The sequence below is a fragment of the Gouania willdenowi genome, chromosome 21 (assembly GCF_900634775.1).
Source record: "Gouania willdenowi chromosome 21, fGouWil2.1, whole genome shotgun sequence".
NCBI classification, from domain to species: Eukaryota; Metazoa; Chordata; class Actinopteri; order Blenniiformes; family Gobiesocidae; genus Gouania; species Gouania willdenowi.
This window is the reverse complement of record NC_041064.1, coordinates 9,515,462-9,540,184: the sequence shown is the minus strand read 5'-3', so window position 1 is coordinate 9,540,184 and position 24,723 is coordinate 9,515,462. Positions and strand designations below refer to the sequence as shown.

Below are 24,723 nucleotides of genomic sequence, written 5' to 3'. Positions count from 1 at the left end.
AAATGTAGATTTTTTTACAAATGTAATAAAAAAAGAAAAACTGAAATATCACATGGTCATAAGTATTCAGACCCTTTGCTCAGTATTGAGTAGGAACACCCTTTTGAGCTAGTACAGCCATGAGTCTTCCTGGGAATGACGCAACAAGTTTTTCACACCTGGATTTGGGGATCCTCTGCCATTCTTCCTTGCAGATCCTCTCCAGTTCTGTCAGGTTGAATGGTGAACGTTGGTGGACAGTTATTTTCAGGTCTCTCCAGAGATGCTCAATTGGGTTTAGGTCAGGGCTCTGGCTGGTCCAGTCAAGAATGGTCACAGAGTTGTTCCGAAGCCACTCCTTTGTTATTTTAGCTGTGTGCTTAGAGTCATTGTCTTGTTGGAAGGTGAACCTTCGGCCCAGTCTGAGGTCCTGAGCACTCTGGAAGAGGTTTTCTTTCAGGATATCTCTGTACTTGGCCGCATTCATCTTTCCTTCAATTGCCAACGTCCTGTCCCTGCAGCTGAAAAGCACCCCATAGCATGATGCGGCCACCACCATGTTTCACTGTTGGGATTGTAATGGGAAGGTGATGAGCAGTGCTTGGTTTTCTCCACACATACCATTTAGAATTGATGCCAAAAAGTTCAATCTTGGTCTCATCAGACCAGAGAATCTTATTCCTCATAGTCTGGGAGTCCTTCGTGTGTTTTTTGGCAAACTCTATGCAGGCTTTCATATGTCTTGCACTGAGGAAAGGCTTCCGTCGGCCACTCTGCCATAAAGCCCTGACTGGTGGAGGGCTGCAGTGATGGTTGACTTTGTGGAACTTTTGGGTTCTTCTTTACCTCTCTCACCAAGGCTCTTCTCCCATGACTGCTCAGTATGGCTGGACGGCCAAGTCTAGTAAGTGTTCAGGTCGTCACAAACTTCTTCCATTTAAGGATTGTGGAGGCCACTGTGCTCTTAAAAACCTTGAGTGCTGCAGAAATTATTTTGTAACCTTGGCCAGATCTGTGCCTTGCCACAATTCTGTCTCTGAGCTCCTTGGGCAGTTCCTTAGACCTCATGATTCTCATTTGCTCTGACATGCACTGTGAGCCGTAAGGTCTTATATAGACAGGTGTGTGCCTTTCCTAATCAAGTCCAATCACTTTCATTAAACACAGCTGGAATCCAATGAAGGAGCAGAACCATCTCAAGGAGGATCAGAAGAAATGGATCTGGACAGCATGTGAGTTAAATATGAGTGTCACAGCAAAGGGTCTGAATACTTATGACCATGAGGTATTACAGTTTTTCTTTTTTAATACATTTGCAAAAAATTCTACATTTCTGTTTTTTTCTGTCAAGATGGGGTGCTGAGCGTACATTAATGAGAAATAAAATGAACTTTTTTGATTTTAGCAAATGGATGCAATGAAACAACGAATGAAAAAAAATTAAAGGGGTCTGAATACTTTCTGTACCCACTGTATATAATTTTATTTAAACTTTTATAAATTTTAGTTTATTTTATTCAATTTGTGACAGGAGAAGTTTATTAAAAGCTCATGCTTACATGATGCATGTAAAGAGTTGTAAAACATGTAAATGCATGTGCAACTCGGTTAAATTAATTTCTGTTGGTCCAGTCATATATTTTGTTATTGTAGTTTTCTTAAAGTCTCGTCTCGTTCTCGTGAACCCGATATGTTATCTCATCTCATCTCATTTCATCTCATTTCGTGTATAGTCACACCCCTAGTGGTTATACAATGTAGCCCAAATATTAGGACTTTAACTCGCTGTTAAGTGTATAGATAGTTTCAAAAAATGACTGACTGTTTGATACATTGCATCAAAAAATCCTGAGTTATAAAAAAATGTTTAAAGAAATCTGTCAAATTTACTACTACTTCAAATTTCAATGTCATGTTATACAATGTGGAATGATCAACCTTATGACGAGCGTGAAAATATGTCCACAACACGACTTCCTACAGGGAGATTGAGGTGTTTCTTTAGTGATGGTTTGTTAGGGATGCAACGATACCACTTTTTCTCAAAACCGATACTTGTGTATGTGTAATTGCCGATCCCGAGTATGGATAACAATACTTATACCACAAACAGAAAAATCTATTAAGCAAAATGCAATGAATTGGAAGATATATTTTACGTTCTTCTCTTTTCGAAACAAAAGCATCTCTTCTTGTTTTCCATTAGTTTTTTAACGCTTGTGAAGCTCTTGTTTTAAAGTTAACCAGAAGTTTTGTCAGTAGCACAATGCCGAGTCTCCAAAAATCTTTGAAATGTCAGGACAAAATGTGTTTTCTGTGAGTTTTATGGATGAAATGACCACATGTTGATATTCTACTTGGTCACTTTCACACTTAAATTGTTTTCAGAACTTTCAAAGGTGGAGAATCAAGTGAGATATTTCCGTTTTTTTGTTGTTATAGGTTCGAAATGCATCTTGGGGAAACTTGGAAGTATACTTTAGTTGAAACGGTCATCATCCTAATCCCCCTAACGATACTTATAGTATATAGTAGACAGTATATACTCATTGACTTTGTAGTGCATAGTACACAGTATGCCATTTTGAACGCAGCAGGGTTCTCCTGTTTTTTGTGTTGTGGTTCGTGCATCAGTATTATATTCATAGCGGGAACTTGTGCAATGAAAAGGGTTCCGCGCTGTTTGGGGGGCTGAAAGACCCAAAAACGTTTAACTACGTTCATTTTTAAGTGCGTTTTTTTTTTTTTCTTCTGTATTTAATTCATCGCAATTAACGTGATAAAGTCCCAGCACTAATTTGCTCATGTATGTAGAAGATTTTTTATTAAACTTTCATGGTTTTAATAGCTGGCAAACAAAGTCACACTGCATTTTTAATTCTCTCTCTCACACACGCACACACACACGTACACACAAACACCCCTCATCCAGGCTGAGTTCCACAGAGCCTTCCCCTCACCACTTTTTTCATCTGTCATTTTAGAGCATGTCAGTGTTTAACCCCCTCCCACACACTCAGACACACACACACGAGAGTTGGAGTCGAGCAGGTTTGATCATCTATTCCTCTGCGTGTCTCTGTATTTCAGGTATGATTGAAAAGGATAGTGTTATAGCTGTCATTTGCAGTCGGTGTGTGTGTCGGCTGTGCTTGTATCTGTGTGTGTGAGAGTCAAGGCGAGGAGTGACACTAACAGGTTGCATATCTACTCATTGCTGACAGAAAGCATTTTGTATTCTGGTCAAAGAGGGCATCTACCCTTCGGGAGTCTCTGCAGGAGAGCAGCCACAACAGTTTAAGGGACTGCAGGGTTTCTTCCTTATCGTTTCAGCCACTATTTAGGCTGCTTATGGCGAATATTTTCAAATACTCCACCAGTGTAGCACCCAGAGCTCAAAATAAGGTTTAAAATATTTAAGCTTAAACTCACTTTTTTTCCCCTTTTTTTTTGGTGCATTGGAGGAGATGTTGGCTCTGAGTTATCTAAGGTGCTAGTGAAAATGCAATGCATTTCCCCCATTTAAAAAAGTTTCTGAAGTCAGCACATATCTTCAGATAGTGATAATCCCTTCATAGACCAGACATGGGCAACTATGGAAGCCCTCAGTCAAATTGTCTGCTCACAATGACCGCAAAAAATACACAAAATAATAAAAGAAAGCAAAATGACATAAAAATATACAAAACCATTCCAGAAAAAAAACACAGAAGTAACTATGTGAACACAAAATGGCAACAAATATACACAAAAAGACATGCAAGACACAAAATGACAATAAAAATACACAAAATTGCTCCAAATATATACTAAATCATTAAAAAAAATACACAAAATAATAAACACAAAGAGTCCAGACTCAAAACGACAACAAAAATATGCAAAACTGCTCCGAAAACACCCCCCACCCCAAAAAAGAAAACCCAATATATATAATGCTGCTTCACAAACACACAGAAACACAGAAAAGTATGCAAATCAACAACGAAAACATACTGAATATTCATCCAAAGACACACAAAAATGACAGAAAAACACGTAACAGTTTGTTGTTTCCTGTTTTAATGCTTAGATCGGTCATTATTCTAAATGCTGACATGAATGCCGATAATGTGGCCCTCGTATTAAATATTAACATTTTGGTGGCCCTCGCATGTGATAAAAGTTGCCTGTCTCTTCTATGGACTTAAATGATCATCTTTTGATGTGGTTTCTTGCCATACCCAAACATTTTGGTGTGGAACACACTTTAAAACAAATGTTCAATGGATGTTCAATAATTTAAGGTGAAGGACAACATCTCTGTCCCAGTTTAAGGATCCCAAAAATAACTCCAAATCAGATGCCCTTGGTGTGTCCTTCACATACTCTGCACTTTTGAAGGAAACCAGTCTGTTAATTGTTAAAGTGGGAGGTCGCATGAAACGAAAAAAAAAAAAAAAAAAAAAAAAAGGGCCTGCTGCTGTGAAGAAAAATGGCAATCTCACTTTTTAATGGCTTTATGGGTCATGTGACAGCATGTAAGCACTGGAGGATGCACACGTGCTTGCAATATTGAGAAGTCCTTCGTTTATTAGGGTTGGCAAATTGTGTGTGCGTGTGTGTGTGTGTGTGTGTGGGGGGGGGGGGGGGGGTCGTTATTATCACTACCAAAGTGAAGACTAAACATAAAATGATGGAAACAGGAGCATGGGCGCTCAGATGTAGGATAAATGCTCGATGCGTAAAAGGATTGATGATAAGGACGCGAAAACACGACACAAGCATCCAGATTATAGGAATAAGACGCACGGGAGCCAATTGAGATAATCCCGTTATCTTGTTGGGTGTAAAATGCCAACGCGAGACATCCTCAGGGACAGAGATGAGCAGTTCATCTATCAACTAATGCAGGAGGAGGAAGAGGAGGATGAAGAGGAGGGAACAATGTTCACTAACTGATCCAAACACATGCTCTTGTGACCTTAATGGATGTACATGATGAATACCGCAATGTCATGAATGATGAGTGGGTTCCAAATATTTATTTATTCTTTGGGTCGCCGTGCACGCGCGCGCACACACACACGCACGCACGCGCGCACGCCTGCAACATATCCAGCTCGAGTCAATCCCGATGACATTGTATCACCTCTGAGGTTTCCCTCCTCAGTTGGAACGAACGGGCTGCCGGGTGTTTCTCTTTATTACGCACGGCACCTTAAAGTTGAGGGGCTCCGATGGAGAGGCACACCGAGTCAAATTACGCACAACCGGGTTGATCACCGCGCACACATATCAATGCATTTTGAGTATATACACATTAACCGAGGAAAACACCGAGTCAAATTACGCACAACTGGTTTCCACACATACATATTTCTATGTATATTATATTTACACATTAACCGAGGAAAACACTTGGAAATACATGAGAAAAGATGACGGTAAGACTTACAGGATGCCCCTGGAGGACTCTGGGGGTCCCTCTGTGCGCCCCATCCTCATTCTCCCGTTAGCCCCCTTTTTTCCAGCGGAATTTTCAAATGCCGTGGTCACAGTCAACGTCTCTGCAAATGTACCAAAGGATCACGTAGAGGATAAGGAGTATGGCGAAAATGAAGAGCGCTACTAGGATGGCCTTGGTCACCGGAGAGATGAGCGACTGCATGTCCGGAGCAGAGCCGGTGCAGAGCGGCGTGGGGCTCTGCGTCCGTCCGTCCGTCCGTCCGTCAGTGTGCGCTCTCCCTCCGTTCCTGTCCAACGCTCTGGTGGCAACTGTTGAGGACGGAGCCTGCGGGGGCTTTTTTGTCGTGCACGAACTTAAACATTTAAAGCATGGCGCGCATGCACGGGCGAGTCGCGCGCGCAACGCGTGGGGGTCTTCCCTCTCCCTGCAGACGCGCTCTCTCGAGTTGTGCGCAGAGCTCCTGCAGTTGTCGGCAAACAGGTTGATTAGTATTCCTCACGGCGCCCCGCGTTTCAGAGACAGCTGGGCATGACACAATAACGTCTTATCACCATAAACACACAGATGTTGATGTGAGCGCAGACACACTGACAGATGAGGCCAGATGTGTTATTAAAACAATGAAAACCACTTGATGCTGCGCACTTTATCACTTCAATATCTATTCTGTGTCCTTGCATAACGTTTTAGCACATATGGTTGCAGCCTATTTTTTTATTTTTTTAATGAAATGCTATTTTGTCAAGGGCTGAGGAGAAATATAGCCCTAACCAGCGGTTCTCAAACTGGGGTCCGAGGATCATCGGGGTCCTCAAGCCATAACTTGGGGCTCCGTGAAAAAAAAAAAAAAAAAAAAAAAAAAACCCACATAGACGGAGTTTGAAATTCGTACCAAGGGGTGAAAAATAAAAATAAAATTAAATATATAGACCGTCTCAATATTTGCGCCATCCACAATGTGTGTAACATATACAATAATACAAAAATGATTAGTAACTTAATAGATAATGTTGACGACAAAAATTAGCATCGACGCGCCGTTTAACTTTATAAATTTATGATGAAATCAAGTTGGCGGCTGCTTTCTGCTTCATTTCTGCTCCATATTTAACCTTATGGGTGCAGTATTGCTTCATTATTTACATTGTGAAGAAGAGTTGAGCAACAGAAGAAGAACCAACCTAAAGTCTCAAAAGTTTGGGACCATTTCACTGAAAACTTATACTAACAAACCTGAGGTAGAGTCAACATCTGTGACGTGAAACTAACAGTAACATGTTAGAATCAAAGCTGCAGGAAACTGTTTTGTAAAATAATTTTTTTTTTTTTTTTTTTTCCAATGAATTTGAGAAAACTGTAAAGAAAACTGTTGACCACTACGGGGTGGGCAATGCTCCACCTGTCGCACGCAAACTCCTCGTATGCCACTAAACACTATTTATCATGTGTTATTACAAAAGTGTCTACATATATTAAAACAAATGCACTAATAAAACAAATATATATGGATACGGACATGACGCACTGCAGTATCACTGTGTGATGGCCATAAAATCAAAAGTATAAATCAGATTTTTTTAAATATATATTTATTTGTGTTTATTGATAATACATTCAACATATTTCATGTCTAGACTATGTCCTATTTAAGATCTTTTTTACTACAAAGATATTAAATAAAGTAGAAATATAGCCTAAACCAGTGGTTCTCAAACTGGGGTCTGAGGATCCAAAGACGTCCTCGAGCCATTTTTCAGTGAAAAAAAAAAGAAAAAAAGAACTACACACTATTATGAATTAAGGTCAATTTTGATGGAGAAAATGATTTTTGGGCAAATCAAGAGAAAAGTGAAAATGTTGAGAATACAGTTGTCATATTGTGAAATGGCCCTCGTGAGCTTCTGTAGATTTTTCAAAGACTTCATTAGCAATTTCGACTTTAACCTCATGTTTTCAACTTTAATCTTGACATTATATTTAAACTTTATTCTCGAAATTTCGACATCAATCTCATGTTTTTGACTTTAATCTCGACATTATATTTAAATTTTATTCTCGAAATTTCAACAATTACCACGGCATTTCGACTTTATTATTGATTTGCCCAAAATTATATTCTCCATCAAAATTGGCCCTAATCCGCTTCTGTATGACACAGATCAAAACTACTTTTCTTTTACAAAAAATAAAATAAATAAAAATAGACCATCAAACCAACTGTGAGTTGTATAGAGATAATTCAATAGTAAAGTTTATTGTTTGGTAAATGGGTCACATTCCTTCGGTGTTTATCCGCTAGATGGCGACAAATTAAAATAATCGCTCCTGTCAGAAATGTGATGGTGTATGTTAATAGCGCACACCATCATCGCACTGTAGCCTTACATAACAACCATGACAGATAAACGGCTTTGAGACGAACAGGTAAGAAACGTCAGCGATGCTTTTGTGCTTACACGGGTTCGTCACTCACACGCACGGTTTGTGTTGGGAAGGAGCAGTTAGCTAGTTAGCGCAGCTTAGCCTCGTTAGCATTCTGCAACTCTGCTCGATAGGCCACAATGCTACAGGGGAAGCTGAGCTGCTAACATAAGTTTAGTGAACAGCGCCGACCTCAGTTCTCATTCGCGCCATGTCTGTCCTAAAATGTGAGCTCATTTTCAGTGTTGGACTCTAATACGTAAGAGGACACGATGCAATGTCTGTTACGTTCTATATTAAAGATACTGCTCGACTTTCACAGCGTGTTGCTAGTGGTTAATTAGCCACAAACAGGCCATTAGCTGTTATGTTATCACAAGTTGCAAACGTCTTCACCGGTGTTCACTTTCAAAGTAAAAGGATCGACGGAGTGGTTTTGATGATCAAGGTTGACGAATTGTTTGTTATAGAAGTGTTGTTAAAATTAACAATACATGGTTTAATTCCAGATTGATGCACAAGTAATATTTTTTGAACAAACAAAGAAATGTTGAGTTACTACTATCCAACTAAATTTATGTAGGCAGAAAAATGCACACAGTTTAATTTTGTGTACTGCAAATATTTATATCTATTATTAAGTTTAAAGGTTTATAACTAAGATACTTGCTTGTTTATATGCGTGTTTGTATATTTAAAAATATATATATTTGTTTGTATGTGTTTACATGAGCATTAATTAATTAGAGATCCATGAAACCCAATAAATTTCACAGATTAAAAGATTCATGTATTGTGAGAAAGTTGGGGTGGGACACACACACAATTAACAGTAGTCGATTATTTATATATTAGTCTGCAAAGTTTCTAAATTGGACAGAGGATTATACATTCATAGTTGAATTTATTTACATTTATTCAGTTCCTTAAACGTTAAATGTTTTTCCTTATCAATATGAACTCTCACTGTTTTCTGATTTACGTTCGTATAAATCATTTAGAGGGGATAAATATTTGAATTTAATTGAGATAATTCTACTAAAAGCTCCGAAACATCCTCTTAAATGGCTGTTTGTTTTGTTTTGTTTTTTTTTTTTGTTTTTTTTGAAAGGTCTTTTTAAAAAAAAATGTTAACAGTCAAATCACAGCTATAAAAAAAAAAACACACACACACAAAAGACGTGTAATATTTTCATTTAGTTTCTAAAGTGCATTTAAATGATTTGACCCTGCTTGTGCTACAGTATACGCTTTGATTGTGAAGGCACTGTAGGCCTGTTTCCGGTGTGTTTTACTGGGTTTGACCAGCACGGCTAGCTGACCGGCTAGCATGGGACTCGCAGCTCATCACCAGAGTGTCACAGTGAGTGTTTGTACAGGGGTCGCAGTGTGTGTCTGTGTGTCTCACCTTTAACCCTATGGCTGAAGGGCTTCTTGGCCTGTCCAGGCTAATGCTTCACTTCACTCAACCGCTTTTATTCAGAGCTCCGCTGCGATGTTATGTTGTGTTATGTTAGCTTCTCTCACCGCTACCGTTAGTGTTAGTGAAGCTAATTAATTAGAGCTTTTGGTAAAACTCAAGTCAGGTCAACGCAGTGTTTGTGTTGTTATGATTATTATTATTATTATTATTACATGTGGAAAACTAAATAACATCTTCATAATATATGAGACATAAAACCACTTCCTCGTATGGCAATGTAGTGGATTTATATTTAGGGTTATAAACATTACACTTGGTTGGTTTGCTGTAAATGCATACGTTTTTTGCTATGGGATCTCGACACAAAATTGGTTTTTCCTTCATTGTTTGCTGTCAACTTTGTTTTTCTGGCCCATTTTGAAGAATATAACAAGAATGTTAGATGACCTACTTACTAAACCCGATGCTGCATGACATAAAACCTATTAAAGAGTAACAAAACTATATAAAAATGTTAAATATATCTGAGCTGCACAGTACATCTCATCTCAGCTATTTTAATGGTCACACTTTGATCAGTGTATGAAGTTTTTTGGAAAGCAAATGTTTAGTTTGTAATTGTAGGTAGACTTTATTATTGATAGTATTTTTCAAGGTGGTCAATATATTGCATTTGGGGAACTTGAAAATGAAAGCCTAGAAGTGTTACTACAGGTAGCATTATAAGTGACTATATATGTATATATATATATATATATGTTTTTTTTATTTATTTAATTTTTTAAACTAGATTTATTTATATTTGAGGAAGTGAAAGTATGGAATATAGTTTTTTAAGATTGTGTGTAGTGTTTTAATTTGAGAAAGAATAATAACATTTCAAAAATATAATTATTGTAATATTTAATTATTTACTCAACTATTTAATTTTTAAACTATCTTATTTTTTTTACTAGATTTATATTTGAGGAAGTGAAAGTATAGAATACAGTTGTTTAAGATAGTGTGCGGCGTTTTATATTTAATCAGAATAATAATCTAAAAAAATAATAATACAAAAATATTATTTTAATCAGTATATGTATATATATATATATATATAAATACATTTTACTAATTTACTAGACCTTTCAGGTGACCCCAAGGTTAAAAAACGCTGGCTATTTTTGTCTTTGGTGATGAGCATGTTCACTAAAACGAATAGTATTAATTCTTAGTTTTACTATAATAAATATTAATACTATTAGAAACACATAATGCTAGTTTTTTCTTTTTTTACACTATCCATGTTAAATGATGTGACACATTAAATCAGAGGAAGTGATGGTTTATCACGTACATTTCTTGATGTTTGTGCTGGTTTGTCACACGCAGGAGCTTCTCTATGTACGATGAACACTGAGGATAAGCTGGACGGGATGCTGCTGAAGTGCAGCGGTGGAGGAATGGATGGAGGAGGGAGGGTCAGCCTGGGCCCTGGAGGGGGGCTGGTGGTGATGACCCTCGGGGATCGATCGCTTGCAAACCAGCCGCTGTTAGCAGAGGACGACGAAGAGGACGATGACGAAGACGACTTGACTGGAAGCTCTCTAATATCTCACGACCTGGTCCCTCCAGAGCAGCTGATGATGCAGGAGGAGGTGACGAAGAATGGCGGAGGAGACGAGGAGGAGGAGGATGAGGAGGAGGGAGGAGGAGGAGGCGAGGTGGGAGTGAACTTCCCCCTAAAACTCACCAATAAGTTGCCCTTCTTACTTCATATGCCAGTGAGTATCATTAGCAGTATTTGTTTTGATGAAAGTCACTTTAATAACACTGTAACTAGGGCTGAACGATTTTGGAAAATAATCTAATTACGATTTTTATTTTCCTCAATATTGCGATTTAATATGTGATTACTTTTTCAAGGGCCTCTTGTCATGTATTTTTCAATGAACACAAGCAATAAATCAATCTGTTTCATATTAAACAATCCCAGATTTATTGAGACTTTAAATAAATATAAAATATAAATTCTAAAGCACAGATTACAGCAATAAAGCAAACAAATCTGTGGCTTCTTTACCTTCTCAACATATCTAACTAACTTAGAGTTTCATCAAACATGTATACATGTAGACTGCACTTCTTAAACTCTCTATGAACTCAACAGGACAGTACAGACAGGACAAGATTTAAAAAAAAAAAAAAAAGCAGCCATTGCGATTAGACAATTGCTTTTAATGAAATCGCGATAATAAAGCAAATGCAATTAATTGTTCAGCTTTAACTGTCACAATCAGTGGGTCACGCTTTCCTGTCGGTTAATTACACAGCTTTAGTGCAATTTTATCATGCAGTGAAAAGTAGGGATGTCACCATTACTCATTTTCACGATTAATTGCGGTATTAAACGTTACGGTTATTTGTTTCCTAAATACCATCAATTTTAGGTTTTATATTATGCCGCAACAATGTTGGTACATTAGCGCATTTCAATAATTTCCCTATTTATTTTAATTGCTCTATAACATTTCATTTTGAATACAACTTTGTAGAGAACTCAAAATTCACCCTCTTACATTTATTTAAATGCATTTTCTTGTATATGTCTGATTAAAATACTTGAATATTTGATTAAAAACATGCAGCCCACTATAAGTGTTTAGTATAGCTTGAACTGGGAGCATCATTGGGCTCTTCTGGTCTGCCCACAGCAGCCTCTCAGTGCGGTGCCTACACTCCATTGTGTTCCGCTTGCCCTGTTGCACCTGCCGGACCTAAATAAAGAGCCGTCTGGCTGAGTGGTTCTCAAAGTAGGTCACGTCCCGTATTGGACGCCCTGACTATCTTTGGTGTGTTTCTCTGCAGTTGAACATCAAGCAGGAGCTAAAGCTGTCTGAGCCAGCGGTCCATGGACGAAAAGAGAAAAAAGCATTTAAGGACATGATGGTGTGTCCGAAGAAGAAGAAGAGGAAGCAGCGCTCACCGGCCAAGGTGCTTTTACGTGATAATTCAACCTTCAATGTTTTTCAAAATAACATTTTGTATATAAATACAGTTTTATATCAATTTATTAATATTATTGTGTTTGGCTGTTTTAGATTCTCAGCATTAATGATGATGGATCAGTGGGGGTACCAAACCCCAAATGTCACGTTTGTGTCCATTGTAACGCAGCATTCAGGACCAACTACCACCTACAGAGGCATGTCTTCATTCACACAGGTATGTCAAAATAAAGCTTTCCACTGCCTAATACTGATGTAGACGGCACATAATTAACCATCCTATTATCCTTGGAGTCAATTTGACCCCATTCAATGTCTATCATTCATAAAATAATAGTTTATTTTATTGTTTTTGCCTGCCAAAGTAGAACTGATATTTCCCGTGCTGTGGAGGGTGGGGTATTCCCGCAAGCACATTGGTAGATCATTCAAACGAAGGGAGGAGCAAACATATAAAAGCTTGCATAGCAGCCCTTTATCCAAATTGTTCCTCATTGTGCGCTGTGTGCATTGCAATCTGCACACACTCTCTCTCTTGAAAATGTTCTCTAGGAAAAGGTTTACTGTCGATGAGGTTTTGGAACAGCTCTTTCACAGTGAAAGTGGTGTAGAGGAGAATGTGTCTGAGACAGAAGATTGTGTTGAGGAGGACCCTGCTTTTGAAGCATTCTCATCTGATGAGAATGAGTGTTGGCCCTCCAGCAGATGCAATCCATTCCAAAAATGGAAAGATAATATGTCACTTACCCTACTTCAACAGCAGGGTAGACTTGGCACTGCTAATATTATCAGAATGGTTCAAGGCCCCACCAGATGTGCAGTCAGCCATGTTCAAGTCCTTATTTGTTCTAAAACATAAAGTTTGACCTGATGGTGGCGCTAGAGAACAGGTCCAAGTTATTTAAGTATTCATCAAATAAACACAAGTTCCTGACACAATTTTCTGAAAATCATTTTCTGGAGGCAAATTCACTCAACGATAAAATGTGTCAGTAATATTTGAGGATAATAGGAGGGTTAAATGGCTCCGTTAGGTACTATTTCTCGATATGATTTCTTTTTAATTAAGGTTTTGTTGACTCCAGGTGAAAAGCCCTTTCAGTGCAGCCAGTGCGACATGCGGTTCATTCAGAAATATCTCCTCCAGAGACATGAAAAGATCCACACTGGTGAGTACAGGAGGATGGGAACTATTTGTTAGGAATCCAGTTTTATCATTTCAGGAAAGTCATCAGTTGTTCTTTTTTTGCTCAGGTGAGAAACCTTTTCGCTGTGACGAGTGTGGAATGAGATTCATCCAGAAATATCACATGGAGAGACACAAGAGGACTCACAGTGGAGAGAAGCCTTACCAGTGTGACTACTGCCACCAGGTGGGATGCAAACTGTGACGTTTAGAAGATTAACTTTCGTGGCTCAGCATGGTTTTAAAAAAAAAGGCCAATGTTTCTTATTCTTCCAACAAGCAGCAACTATTGGAACAATTTTTATGATATATTGTATATCATTACATTGTTTGTTTTCTTTGTTGGCATAGTGTGGGTAACAATCAAGCGTTTGACCCAAAATATAGTTGTTAGGGCTGCAACAAACATTTCTATTTGTATTCAATTAATCTACCTTTCTTTAAGAGAAATACTGTTTGACATTTTTATGCACCTTGATCTTATCACATAACTAAAACAATTACATGACACTAAAAATCCTTATTGGGCAAAACAACAAACATACGACAATCTAATAGTCATTTCACAAAACCTTTTAATCAGCAATAGGCTAGGTTAATTGTAATGCTAGGTTGATGCTAATGCTAGGTTTATGCTAATGCTAGGTTGATGCCGACGCTAGGTTGATGCCGACGCTAGGTTGATGCCGACGCTAGGTTGATGCCGACGCTAGGTTGATGCCGACGCTAGGTTGATGCCGACGCTAGGTTAATGCCGACGCTAGGTTAATGCCGACGCTAGGCTAATGCCGACGCTAGGCTAATGTCAACGCTATGTTAATGCTAATGCTCGGCTAATGTTTATGCTGTGGTACTGCAATTGCTAGGCTAATGCCGACGCTAGGCTAATGCCGACGCTAGGCTAATGCCGACGCTAGGCTAATGCCAACGCTAGGTTAATGCCAATGCTCGGCTAATGTTTATGCTGTGGTAATGCAATTGCTAGGTTACTGCTAGGCAAATGGTAATACTAGGCCAATGCTATTGCTAGGTTAATGTTATTGCTTGGTTAATGATAATGCTAGGTTAATGCTAGTGTTAGATTTATTCAAATGTTTGGTTAATGCCAACGCGAGGCTATTGCCAACGCGAGGCTATTGCCAACGCGAGGCTATTGCCAACGCGAGGCTATTGCCAACGCTAGGCTATTGCCAACGCTCGGCTAATGTTTATGCTGTGGTAATGCAATTGCTAGGTTACTGCTAGGCAAATGGTAATACTAGGCCAATGCTATTGCTAGGTTAATGTTATTGCTTGGTTAATGATAATGCTAGGCTGTTAATGTTAGGTTTATTCAAATGTTAAGTTAATGCTTAATGGTATTGCTAAGCTAATGTTAATGCTAGGTTATAAATATATTTTACATACTTATAAAGTAAAACACAACAACTTGAATTTAACATTTTTTTTGTGATAATGTGCGACGCTTGTAGCTATGTTTTAACATCAATGTCTGTTATAGGCTTGTCCAACCACAAAATAATACTTGAAACATCAAACAAAATAACAGTACATTATCTCCAGGTAGTTAGTGCTTTCTATTTTAAGTATTTATTAATATTTATGTGATAACATTTCCACAAATAAACCAGTAAACCAGATAAAATCACTGTGTGATTGCCTAAAAGCGTCACCAGTTGTTATGATGACCAGTTGATGTTATACACCCTTATAATATGGCTTTTTTAAAACACAAGAAAGTCTGTAATGTCTCGGAAACCAATTATATCATCAAAGAATTTGAAGTTTGCAGACGATATAGACATGTAAAGATTTGTCTGAATTCTTTGGTCGGCTTCTACTCTCACTTGCTCAATCAACCGGTGGTTTTTGTGTGACAGTTAATTGATGTTGTGCGTTTTTTGTTTGTTCTTTTTTCTCTGTAACAGGCTTTTTTTTTTGTATTTTCTTCGCAGTACTTTTCCAGAACCGACCGGGTTTTAAAGCACAGACGAATGTGTCACGAGAACAGAGAGAGGAAACTGAATAAAACTGTTGGCAAAGCTGGACCTTTGCGCGATGCAGATCCTTTAGGGTCCACTTACCTTGCCAAAGAGTGCTCACTGCCCAAGAAGAAGCGACAAAAGTGCACAGACAAGGGTTTGACTGCTTCCTGTACAACTGAGTCGGAAGAACACATTTTCACTGTTGTGGAAACAGAAGAGAAAGACGAGCAGGAACAGAGTAAAATCGAAGGTCTGTCCCTTTACACGGTGTCTTCTTCTAAAGTAAAACATGAGTACGTGCTGGCTGATTACTCTGTAGAGCTTCCTGAAGAACCAACAAGCCAACATGAGGAAGCTGACGAAGTCCCAGAGGATGCTACCCCTCCAAAACTTGTCCTGAAGAAAGTCCCCAAGAGAAACCAGCCAAGTGATCCGTCTAGACAGCAGAACTCCCCATGCCTGTCCTCATTGGCTGCCTTTGACGAAAACACAAAGGTCACAACATACACATTTGAAATAGTGGATAAGCAAGTCCTTTTGGACGGAGACGGGAATACCGAAGCGGAGTCGGTTGAAACCTTGCCTGGTATACCAATCAAACCAACAACAAACAGCACAAACTATGATGACGCCATGCAGTTTCTTAAGAAGAAACGGTACCTTCAAGCGGCCTTGGCCAACAACAGTCGGGACTATGGACTGAGCACCAGTAGCATCTCGTCTCAGCCACCTGTTACACAGACTGTAGTCTCAACTGTCATTGATGAGACGGTACCGGTCACTATTCTGGAGCCTCAGCCCATCATCGCAGAGATTAAAACAACTACTCAGGACAAGAACGTTTTGCCCGACGAGGTTCTGCAGACGCTGCTGGACCACTACACCACCAAAGCAAACGGGCAGTCCGAAATCACATTCAGCGTAGCGGACACGGAGGTGACCTCAAGCATATCGATAAACTCTTCTGATGTTTCCGACGGCAGCCCCGTAGAGGGCCTCGGAGCCGCAGGTGCTCCGGCTCCGCCTCCTACTGAGAAAGTCAGCCTGTTGCAAGAATACTCAAAATTTCTTCAGCAAGCCCTGGAGAGGACCAGTCAGAACGACAGCTACCTGACCAGTCAGAGCCTCAGCTTGGTGTCGGAGAACCCTACGTTAGCTGGACAGCCTTTATTTTCTACAGAAAAACAGCTTCCCTCCCCGAGCAGGTTCAAAGCAGACATGAGCTCTCCTCCTTTAGAAAAACCTCACTTTGGATTACTGGTCGGGGACTCCCAGCACTCGTTTTCCTTTTCAGGCGACGAGGCTACTCCTCCTCCCCCGGTGTCCTCAGGGGAGGAGGACTTTCTGGAGCAGGTCTCTCCATCCAAAAAGACAGACTCTTCTTCGCAAGGGATCCTCCAGACGTTTCAAATAAGCTCGTTCGATCAGAACTTTAAATCTCACTTCCAGACCTCCAGATCTGGGTCGTCCCAGTTTACCGTCGCCAATGGACAACTGAGCATTCGTGGACACAGCACAGACTACTCAGAGTTTCCTTTAGTTCGCGTCACAGAAGGCAGATCTCAACTGAACTCCTCTCCTGATGTTTCAACCAGTGAATCATTTGGCTGAAGAAAACGGTAGGCGAGGGAATCACTTGTTAAAAGATTTTCTGTAGCACTTTATCTCATTCTCTTGGTTTCTTCTTTTCTTTTTATTCTTTTGCCAAAACAGGCCAAGCTGCAAATATATGCTTTCCCTCCTTAAAGCAGTTATTTCATATGTCATTACGAATTTTTATAAACATATTTAGACTTATAATGATCAGATTATGCTTAGCATTGCCCCCTTTGAAAAGAGATTACGTGACCAAAGTAATGTTCAAGAGATTAATGTTCCTTCATGCATTAACATAGTTTATTTTAACATTTTTAGTGTCAATCATTTTTGTCTTGCAAAAATTTTTTTTATTATTTCGGGTTGTGATTTATATCTTCTTTATGTCCTTGTACTCATAACTACCTAACCATAAGTGGTACTCAGATAAAAAAAAACACAATAGATGGTAAAACTGTCATTTGTAAATATTTTATTTGATTTAAATTGCCAACGAAAAGCACATTAAAGGTAACGTTAGAATTACCACAATCGCTCCTTATCTTAAAGTCACTTTATGCCCACCACGAATGGATTGTTTCCACAGAGTGTATTTCTTTCCCAGAACATTTTGGTATTTATTCAATGCATTATCCAAAAATATTTTTGTTCAAGTTCACAAATGTGAACTTTTAAATGGTTTGGTGGGGCTGTGCTTGATTGAAAAGTTAGTTTCCAGCCTGAATTTGCCATCACTTTTCTAAAATAGCATTCCCTGACCTTCGATTCCAGGAAATGGGCTTGTGTGAAAATGAGTTTTTTCCAGCATAAAAGCCAGTAGTGCAAATCAATTAATTTTCCCACCCTCTCTTGGCACCTCCTACATTTAAAGATACAGGCTTGGAATAGCTGCACTGTTGTTAAAGTGCAAGATCATTATTTAGTTTCTAAGCAGTTAAAGTAAATGGTAGTGAAGTGACTTAACAATAACTTGCACATTCTTCACTACAGAGAATGTATTTCACTGTTTTTCAGAAACTAAATAGGGTGGTTTACTTTTATTTTTTATTGCTCTTTAAAATTTGAAAAGTTGCCGAGCAAATAGTTTTTTTCCCCAATAATTTTACTCCTTAAATGTTTTCTGTCTAAATAGAAAGACTTAATCATTATTATAAGCCTGCATTTCCCCGTTATATGGTTATTATTTTACAGTCACTAATGTGTAGCATTAAGTCTGGTGCATTTGGAAACTTTAATAACTTTTGTGGTCCTTTGTTTTTATTTTTAGTCTATTTGTATTGCGCTTTCAACTCTGACATGTTATGGATGGTTTATCAGAATGACAAACCCCTGTAAAAAGAAGTTTGTGGGGTTTTGTTCGACTATTAGTTTTGTATCTGTGCCTTTCTCATGTTCATATTTTCTTTACTCCTTTTTCACACTCGTATCGCTATACAGGTGCACACTCAAAGGTTACTATTTCACTTTAACATTACAGGAAAAAAACAATCTGTCACTTTAGTTTATCTACCGTGTAATATTTTTTAGAAAAAAACGCAAGCTTTGTTGATGTAAACATTTCAATTTTTTTTTTACAATGTTAGTTATTTGGCTCATTATATTATATATACATGTGTGACTGAAAAAACTATTTTGTTTGTAGAAAGTCAAATTTTTGCTATCTATAGTTCATAAATGGAATTATGTTCTTTAGGAATTACAAGTTACCAACATTTTGGAGAATACTGGTGTACTATATTGCCAAAATAATGTGGAAAATCTACAGATGTATTAAAAAGTTATCTGTAGGATCCTGAAAATAATTGGCCAACTCTTTGACGTGAATGCATTAAGAGAGCAGTTTTAGATGTTTGTTTATGGAAACTGTAAGGTTGGAACAGAGAGAGTCATTTCACACTTATTACCACAAAGTTAAGAGGATAAAATTATAAAGTGTGTTATGAGGCAGAATTAAGAGTATTTACAAGCACTAACAACTGCATTTCAGAATAGACAATGACAATAACCAAAAAATCCCTTTTGAATTGGAACCTTTTCTAGGGACTCTGATGTTCAGTTTCAAAATGTCCTCAATTTCGTATTAGAATTTACCCATTTCTTTTTTTATTGTCCACCCTTATTTAGATTACCTTACTGGGTATTAAACTTCCCGAAATCCCACCAAACTTGCTCAAGAGTCAACTACTGTTATTACTTCCGCCAAGGTGTTCATATTTTTATTGGTGTTTATTTATTAATTTGTTTGTGTTTAGATTACGTCAAAATGACTTAACAGTTTTTGACAAATTTCTGACCAAAGAAATGGAAGATTCCATTACATTTTGTAGGGGATCCAAATTAATATACTGATTCGTGATTAGTTTCAAAAATCAAAATTGAAAGACCCCTATCTCTCAGTGTTGGCCAGATTTAAAAAATTGTTCTCTCAGTTCCCTCACACTGTTTTTATGAATATATTCTCACTTGTGTCGGGTTGGTTTTTTAAATACCCCACCAAGTTTTATCCGAATCAGATCTGGATTGCGCATTTCCTCACGATTTTCTGAAAAAAAATCATCGGGGTACCAATACATTTGGGCCGTAATGGACTGTATCTTTAATAATGGGGATAGTCATTTCTTTCAAGCCTTTTAAAGTGTTAATGATCATGGTACCATGATCAAGACCATTGATCCAGATAACTGCCAATATCTGGCTTGCCTGAGGTTTGTGCTCTGAGGGTTAAAACTCTTGTTAAATTGAAATGCTTCAGATGATTTGGGGAAACCGGAAAGTTAAATTGCTAAACACTCAACCACTGTATCATATTGTTGCCTATTTTATATAAAGGGGGGGAAAATGGTTCCTATTCCACGTTTTCTGTCCGTTTTCCTAGAAAATCAGAGTCCCTACTTGTAATATTTTGTTGTCATCCTCATGCACGTGCTCATAATTATACTTTTGTTGTTGGGTGTTAGTAAGACTTGGGCTAGTTTTAAATCTAATTGAAAACTCCCTCTTGTTACAATCTGACAATCGGGCAAACCACCACGTCATAACTTTTATTTTCATTGATTCTCCTTCAGAATGTAAACCGTATGTACTGCTGTAAATACATTGTATGTATTTAAGTCCTTAGAAATGCTGTAAGGTCTTTGTCAGTAAAGGGATGACGGAATGAACGATATTTTTTTGTCAATAGACAACTCGTCTTATTCATTTTTTTTCTGCTTTTGAGAATGGTTTTAATCTTACCAGTTAAGTGGTTTGTAATAATGCATCATTGTAGGTTTTCATTAGTTCAATCAAGTAAATAAATCATGATTTGATTTAGATTGAAAAAATTTGGGTTAACTTTGGAAGGCATTTTTGGCTTCCGAAATTTAGCCAATAATCACAAACACCATTTTATTTTAATGTTAGAAAGTTGTTATAGAGGTAAGTCAATACTGTTGGCATCTTAAAAAGCACAAAAATGAAAAAAATCAGAACATCCCTTGTTGTAAATGTACCACAGAATTCTTGCTGTGCGGATCTAAAATAACCATTTTGAATGGAAAAAACATGTAAGGATCAACTATATGGTCGGCATCATAATAATAATACATTATCTATTGTCAGTAAACTGGCCATAAGTGTCCTTGTGTATGCTAAAGAAAATACATGTTTGTGTAAAAAGGATGTGAATTATGAATTTTTAGATGAAAAAATATTTTTCAAACCTGTCGTCTAAGGCACTGATATGTACAGTGTATCATATGTCACTCTTGCTATACCCTTGTGTTTCCCTGTACGAGTCGTTTGTGTCAAGCTCATTCAAGTAGAGTCGGAAATATGAACTTGACATTTTTATTCTCTGAAAGAAACTGACGTGGACGCCTCTTGTTTCACTCTTGAGGCGTGCTCCACTGGTTCATTTGCATGGTCTCTTGACTAGTTGGGTTGAGTGTATGTGTTTTTGAATAATGTGCAGCTTTCATTGTAGCTGAATATTTTTTTTTGTCTAATAACCCCTATGATTAGATTTTGGAGTACATTATGATTTGTAAGCGATCTGTTTAAATTGTTGTTTTGATTGTCGTGTGTCATGTCTTAATCAATAAAATATTTCACAGTAAATTAGTCTGAATTTTATTGATGTGAATTGGCCACACAACCCGTGTAATGATGAAATTTCTCATCTCCATTTATCAGACTTGGACAGTGGTGTGTTCAAATACAGACTGTTTCTGCTCCATGTGTTTTGAATTTCTCAATTAAATTGGCTTCCTTTGTCCTGCATATTAACTTGTATGTAAGGCACGTGGCAAGCTGTTAACATTATCAGATATCCGGGATATTGGTTATGGGATATGTTATTACAGATATCGCAAATGTAATTTTGACTAGACAGAGTAAAAGTGAACATGTCATGTCATCTTGTCAAAACTCCATTCAACTATAGCAAGTTGCTGTTACATTACTGTAATTAGAGATGTCTGCAATTCAGTTTCGTCAAATGTAGTCAAAAATGAACCTAGCAGATATCTCAAATGTCCTGCCTTTAGGTTAATCTACATCATTACTCCAGTTGAAGATATCTTCAACTCTCCTATTTTCTATATCCGTTGGCTGGTAATGTAACTTTGGATACATTTACAGCGAAGAGAATTGACATTTGAGACTCCAAAATTATATAATATAGGATTAGTAAGGACTCCAAGATATTTTAATCTTCATTTTGACAAGTAAAAACTACTTTATCTCAGATGTCATTTTAACTAGACAGAATGAAAGTGAAGATATCGTTACGTCACGCCATCCAGTCGAAACTCCATTCGAAGATGTATTAAACTATGACAAGTTGCTATTACATTACCATAATTAGAGATGTCTGCAATTCTGTTTTGTCAAATGTAGTCAAAAACTAACTTAGCAGATATTTCAAATGTCATTCTGCAATACATCATTACTCCAGTTCAAGATATCTTCAGCTCTCCTATTTTCTATATTTGTTAGCTATAAATATAATCAAAATTTTATCTGGACTAGTTAAAAAGATTTGACATTTGAGACTCCAGAATATCTAAACCATCATTCGGGCTAGACAGAACTCAAAGATATTTCAATCTTCATTTTGACTAGTCGAAATTACCACTACTTCAAGTTATCTCAAACGTAATTCTGACAAGTCAAAACTCCAGTTAAAGATATCTCCAATATTTTGGCAATTCAAAACTGTGGTTGAAGAAAACTTAAATGTCATTTTGACTGGGCAAAACTACTTTATCTCAACTGTCATTTTGGCTATAGTCAAAACTTCAGTTACAGATATCTCTAAAGTTATAAATGGCTTGCCACATGCAGTTTTGCATCCATAGATTTGGAATGAAGAGACTTATGTTCCAGGTCATCATGAAATCTTTCATCTAAAGTTTCAAACTCATTTTACCACAGGGGCTGCTACATACTGTACAATGCAATTTCATCGTAATTGGGGTGAATACACAAAATAATGATCTATAGAACTTTAAAATGAGTCTTTTTTTGTTTTTTTTAAAGATATTGACTTATCTGCAATTTTAACAATACCATGCCTCAGTTTATGTACACATGTACAGTACAACTGACAGACCACAGAGGATGTTAACGGCAATTATTTAAGCAGGCAACCTACATGAGAGGATTAGGGTCAATTTTAATAGAGAAAATCATTTTGGGCAAAGCAAGAATACAGTCGAAATGTCGAGATTAAAGTAGAAATTTTAAGAATAAAGTAGAAATTTTAAGAATAAAGTAGAAATTTTAAGAATAAAGTGGAAATACAGTTGATGAGATTAAAGTCGAAAAGACAAGATTAAAGTCTAGGTTTCAAAAATTAACTCAAAATATGATATTGTGATAAAAGTTAATTCATTCATTTTTGTTTTCAAAAAGAACGAACACATGTTTTATTTGTTTATTGGATTATGTTAGGGTTACAATCTCAGTACGGAGGTAAACTAATACGTGACTCCAGTACCAACAGCTTCTACTATGTCAGTTCCATCTGTGGCTATTGTGGATTGTATGGAAACAGATTAGGCTATTTTTTGATAGAGACTGTTGTCATATATGGTGAATTGGCCTTAGTCCGCTTCCATAGATTTGTCTTTCTTAGCAAACCTTCGACTTTAATCACAATATTGTATTTTGTGTTTATTTTTGAAAATTTGACTTTAATTTTGTCTTTTTATTTTTAATCTCGTCTTTGCAACTTTAATCTCGACATATCAACTTTGTTCTTGATTTACCCAAAATTATTTTCTCCATCAAAATTGTACCTAATCCTCTTCCGTAGGCTACAAAGAAAGTTTAACAACAAAATCTTATCTCCGACAAGGAAAAAATGTCCCAACAACCCTGCTTCAGGATAAAATCCCCGCGACATAAAAGTTTGTCAGTTTCTGTCATGTCAGCGTGTATTTCTCAGCTTTAAACATTAATCAGTCTGAACCTGCAGTCAGTGTGGCTGGCCAAAACTAACACTCCATCCTTGTGTAAATGATACTACACCTGTGGTGATATCTCTGTTAAGCAGCTGGTATTGATACACGTTTTAATCTCCACTAAGTAGTTATGGAAAGAGCTTGAAGCTGCTTTTAAATATACTTTTTTTAAAAAAAAAAACAACAACAAACCATGAAAATGAAATGGGATCATGAAAGGTAAGCGTTTATTTTTGAAACTTGGTCAATTAACAATCCACATCATTTGATAACCCACGAGAGCCTCCAACTATTGATTTAAATGATTGAGTTTGTGGTGTGTGTGGTACGGAGTGTGACATTTCCAACACAGCCATTAGTGAAGACTTTATTTGTTCTCGAGCAGGGGTTCTCAACTGGTCTCACCTTGGGACCCACATTTTACCACGGTCATTAAATTGCAACTCACATCTTTTCTTTTTCTCAGAATGTAATGGACTCAAAAAATTGCTAAAATCAAAACGATAGTGTTAGAACAGGGTTAGGGTTAAAACAACAGTTTTATCTGGTTTCTCGCTTGCCTACGTTGCCTCTGCCCTACAACTAATGACTATTTAACTTTAAATATTGCTTTTCTTTGTGGAACGTTTTATGCCGTACATATTTCCTCCTTACTTTATTATTATTTCTGTTACTTTTAACTGTTTTAAAAGCCTGCTGTGGACAGGTGTTGTAAATGAGCGCGCGCTAACACACTCAAAACAATACATCTGGGTACTAATGTACTGTAAGTGTGATGTCCCTATCAAATAAAGGGAATAATAACCAACCAAATTTAGTTTAGCAAAAACAACTGTTGAAAACACAGTATAATATTTTTTAAAAACATAAATGCAACATGCATTTCACAGCATGCTTGTCAAAAGTAAAGTTTCTTTCAAAAATAAAATACAAGTCCAACATGAGAGACATTAAGTATTTATTTTTGACCAGCTGTCCGCGACCCAGTTTTGGGTCCCGACCCACCAGTTGAGAATCGCTGTTCTAGAGCATTTTTAGATAAATTATAGGAAATCCTCTCGTACTGCTCCAGTTGAAAATATCTTCCTTTTTAATTGACAATAATTACAGTGAAAGTGTGAGTTTTCTAGTAAAGAAGTATAAATACTTACTGTACTTTACTTGAGAATTAATTTTTTTTTGGCGACTCTTTACTTTTACTCCTTACTTTTTCCAAACAAATATCTGTACTTTTCAACTCCTTGCATT

At 37.4% G+C, this 24,723-nt stretch overlaps 2 protein-coding genes across 3 annotated transcripts in view; one reads left to right on the top strand and one right to left on the bottom strand.

Moving 5' to 3' along the window:
- The window catches only part of LOC114454889 (dehydrogenase/reductase SDR family member on chromosome X-like), a 53,728-nt gene extending 47,984 nt beyond the window's left edge, over window positions 1–5,744 (bottom strand). The window contains exon 1 of the mRNA XM_028435749.1: window positions 5,417–5,744. The gene's annotated coding sequence lies outside the window, so the exon portion shown is untranslated. The remainder of the gene's footprint in view (window positions 1–5,416) is intronic.
- Window positions 5,745–7,740: 1,996 nt separating this feature from the next.
- On the top strand, window positions 7,741–21,127 carry znf148 (zinc finger protein 148). Of its 2 annotated transcripts, none has more exons than XM_028435722.1 (7): window positions 7,741–7,852; window positions 10,647–11,038; window positions 12,123–12,248; window positions 12,356–12,479; window positions 13,348–13,431; window positions 13,517–13,635; window positions 15,404–21,127. In XM_028435722.1, the coding sequence occupies exons 2-7, from the start codon at window positions 10,664–10,666 to the stop codon at window positions 17,042–17,044; spliced, it is 2,469 nt and encodes an 822-aa protein (XP_028291523.1). In that variant the 5' UTR covers window positions 7,741–7,852; window positions 10,647–10,663; the 3' UTR covers window positions 17,045–21,127. The 2 variants fall into 2 exon arrangements, with proteins under 2 accessions (XP_028291523.1, XP_028291524.1); XM_028435723.1 differs by lacking the exon at window positions 7,741–7,852 and adding an exon at window positions 9,115–9,212.
- The last annotated feature ends 3,596 nt before the right edge of the window (window positions 21,128–24,723 follow it).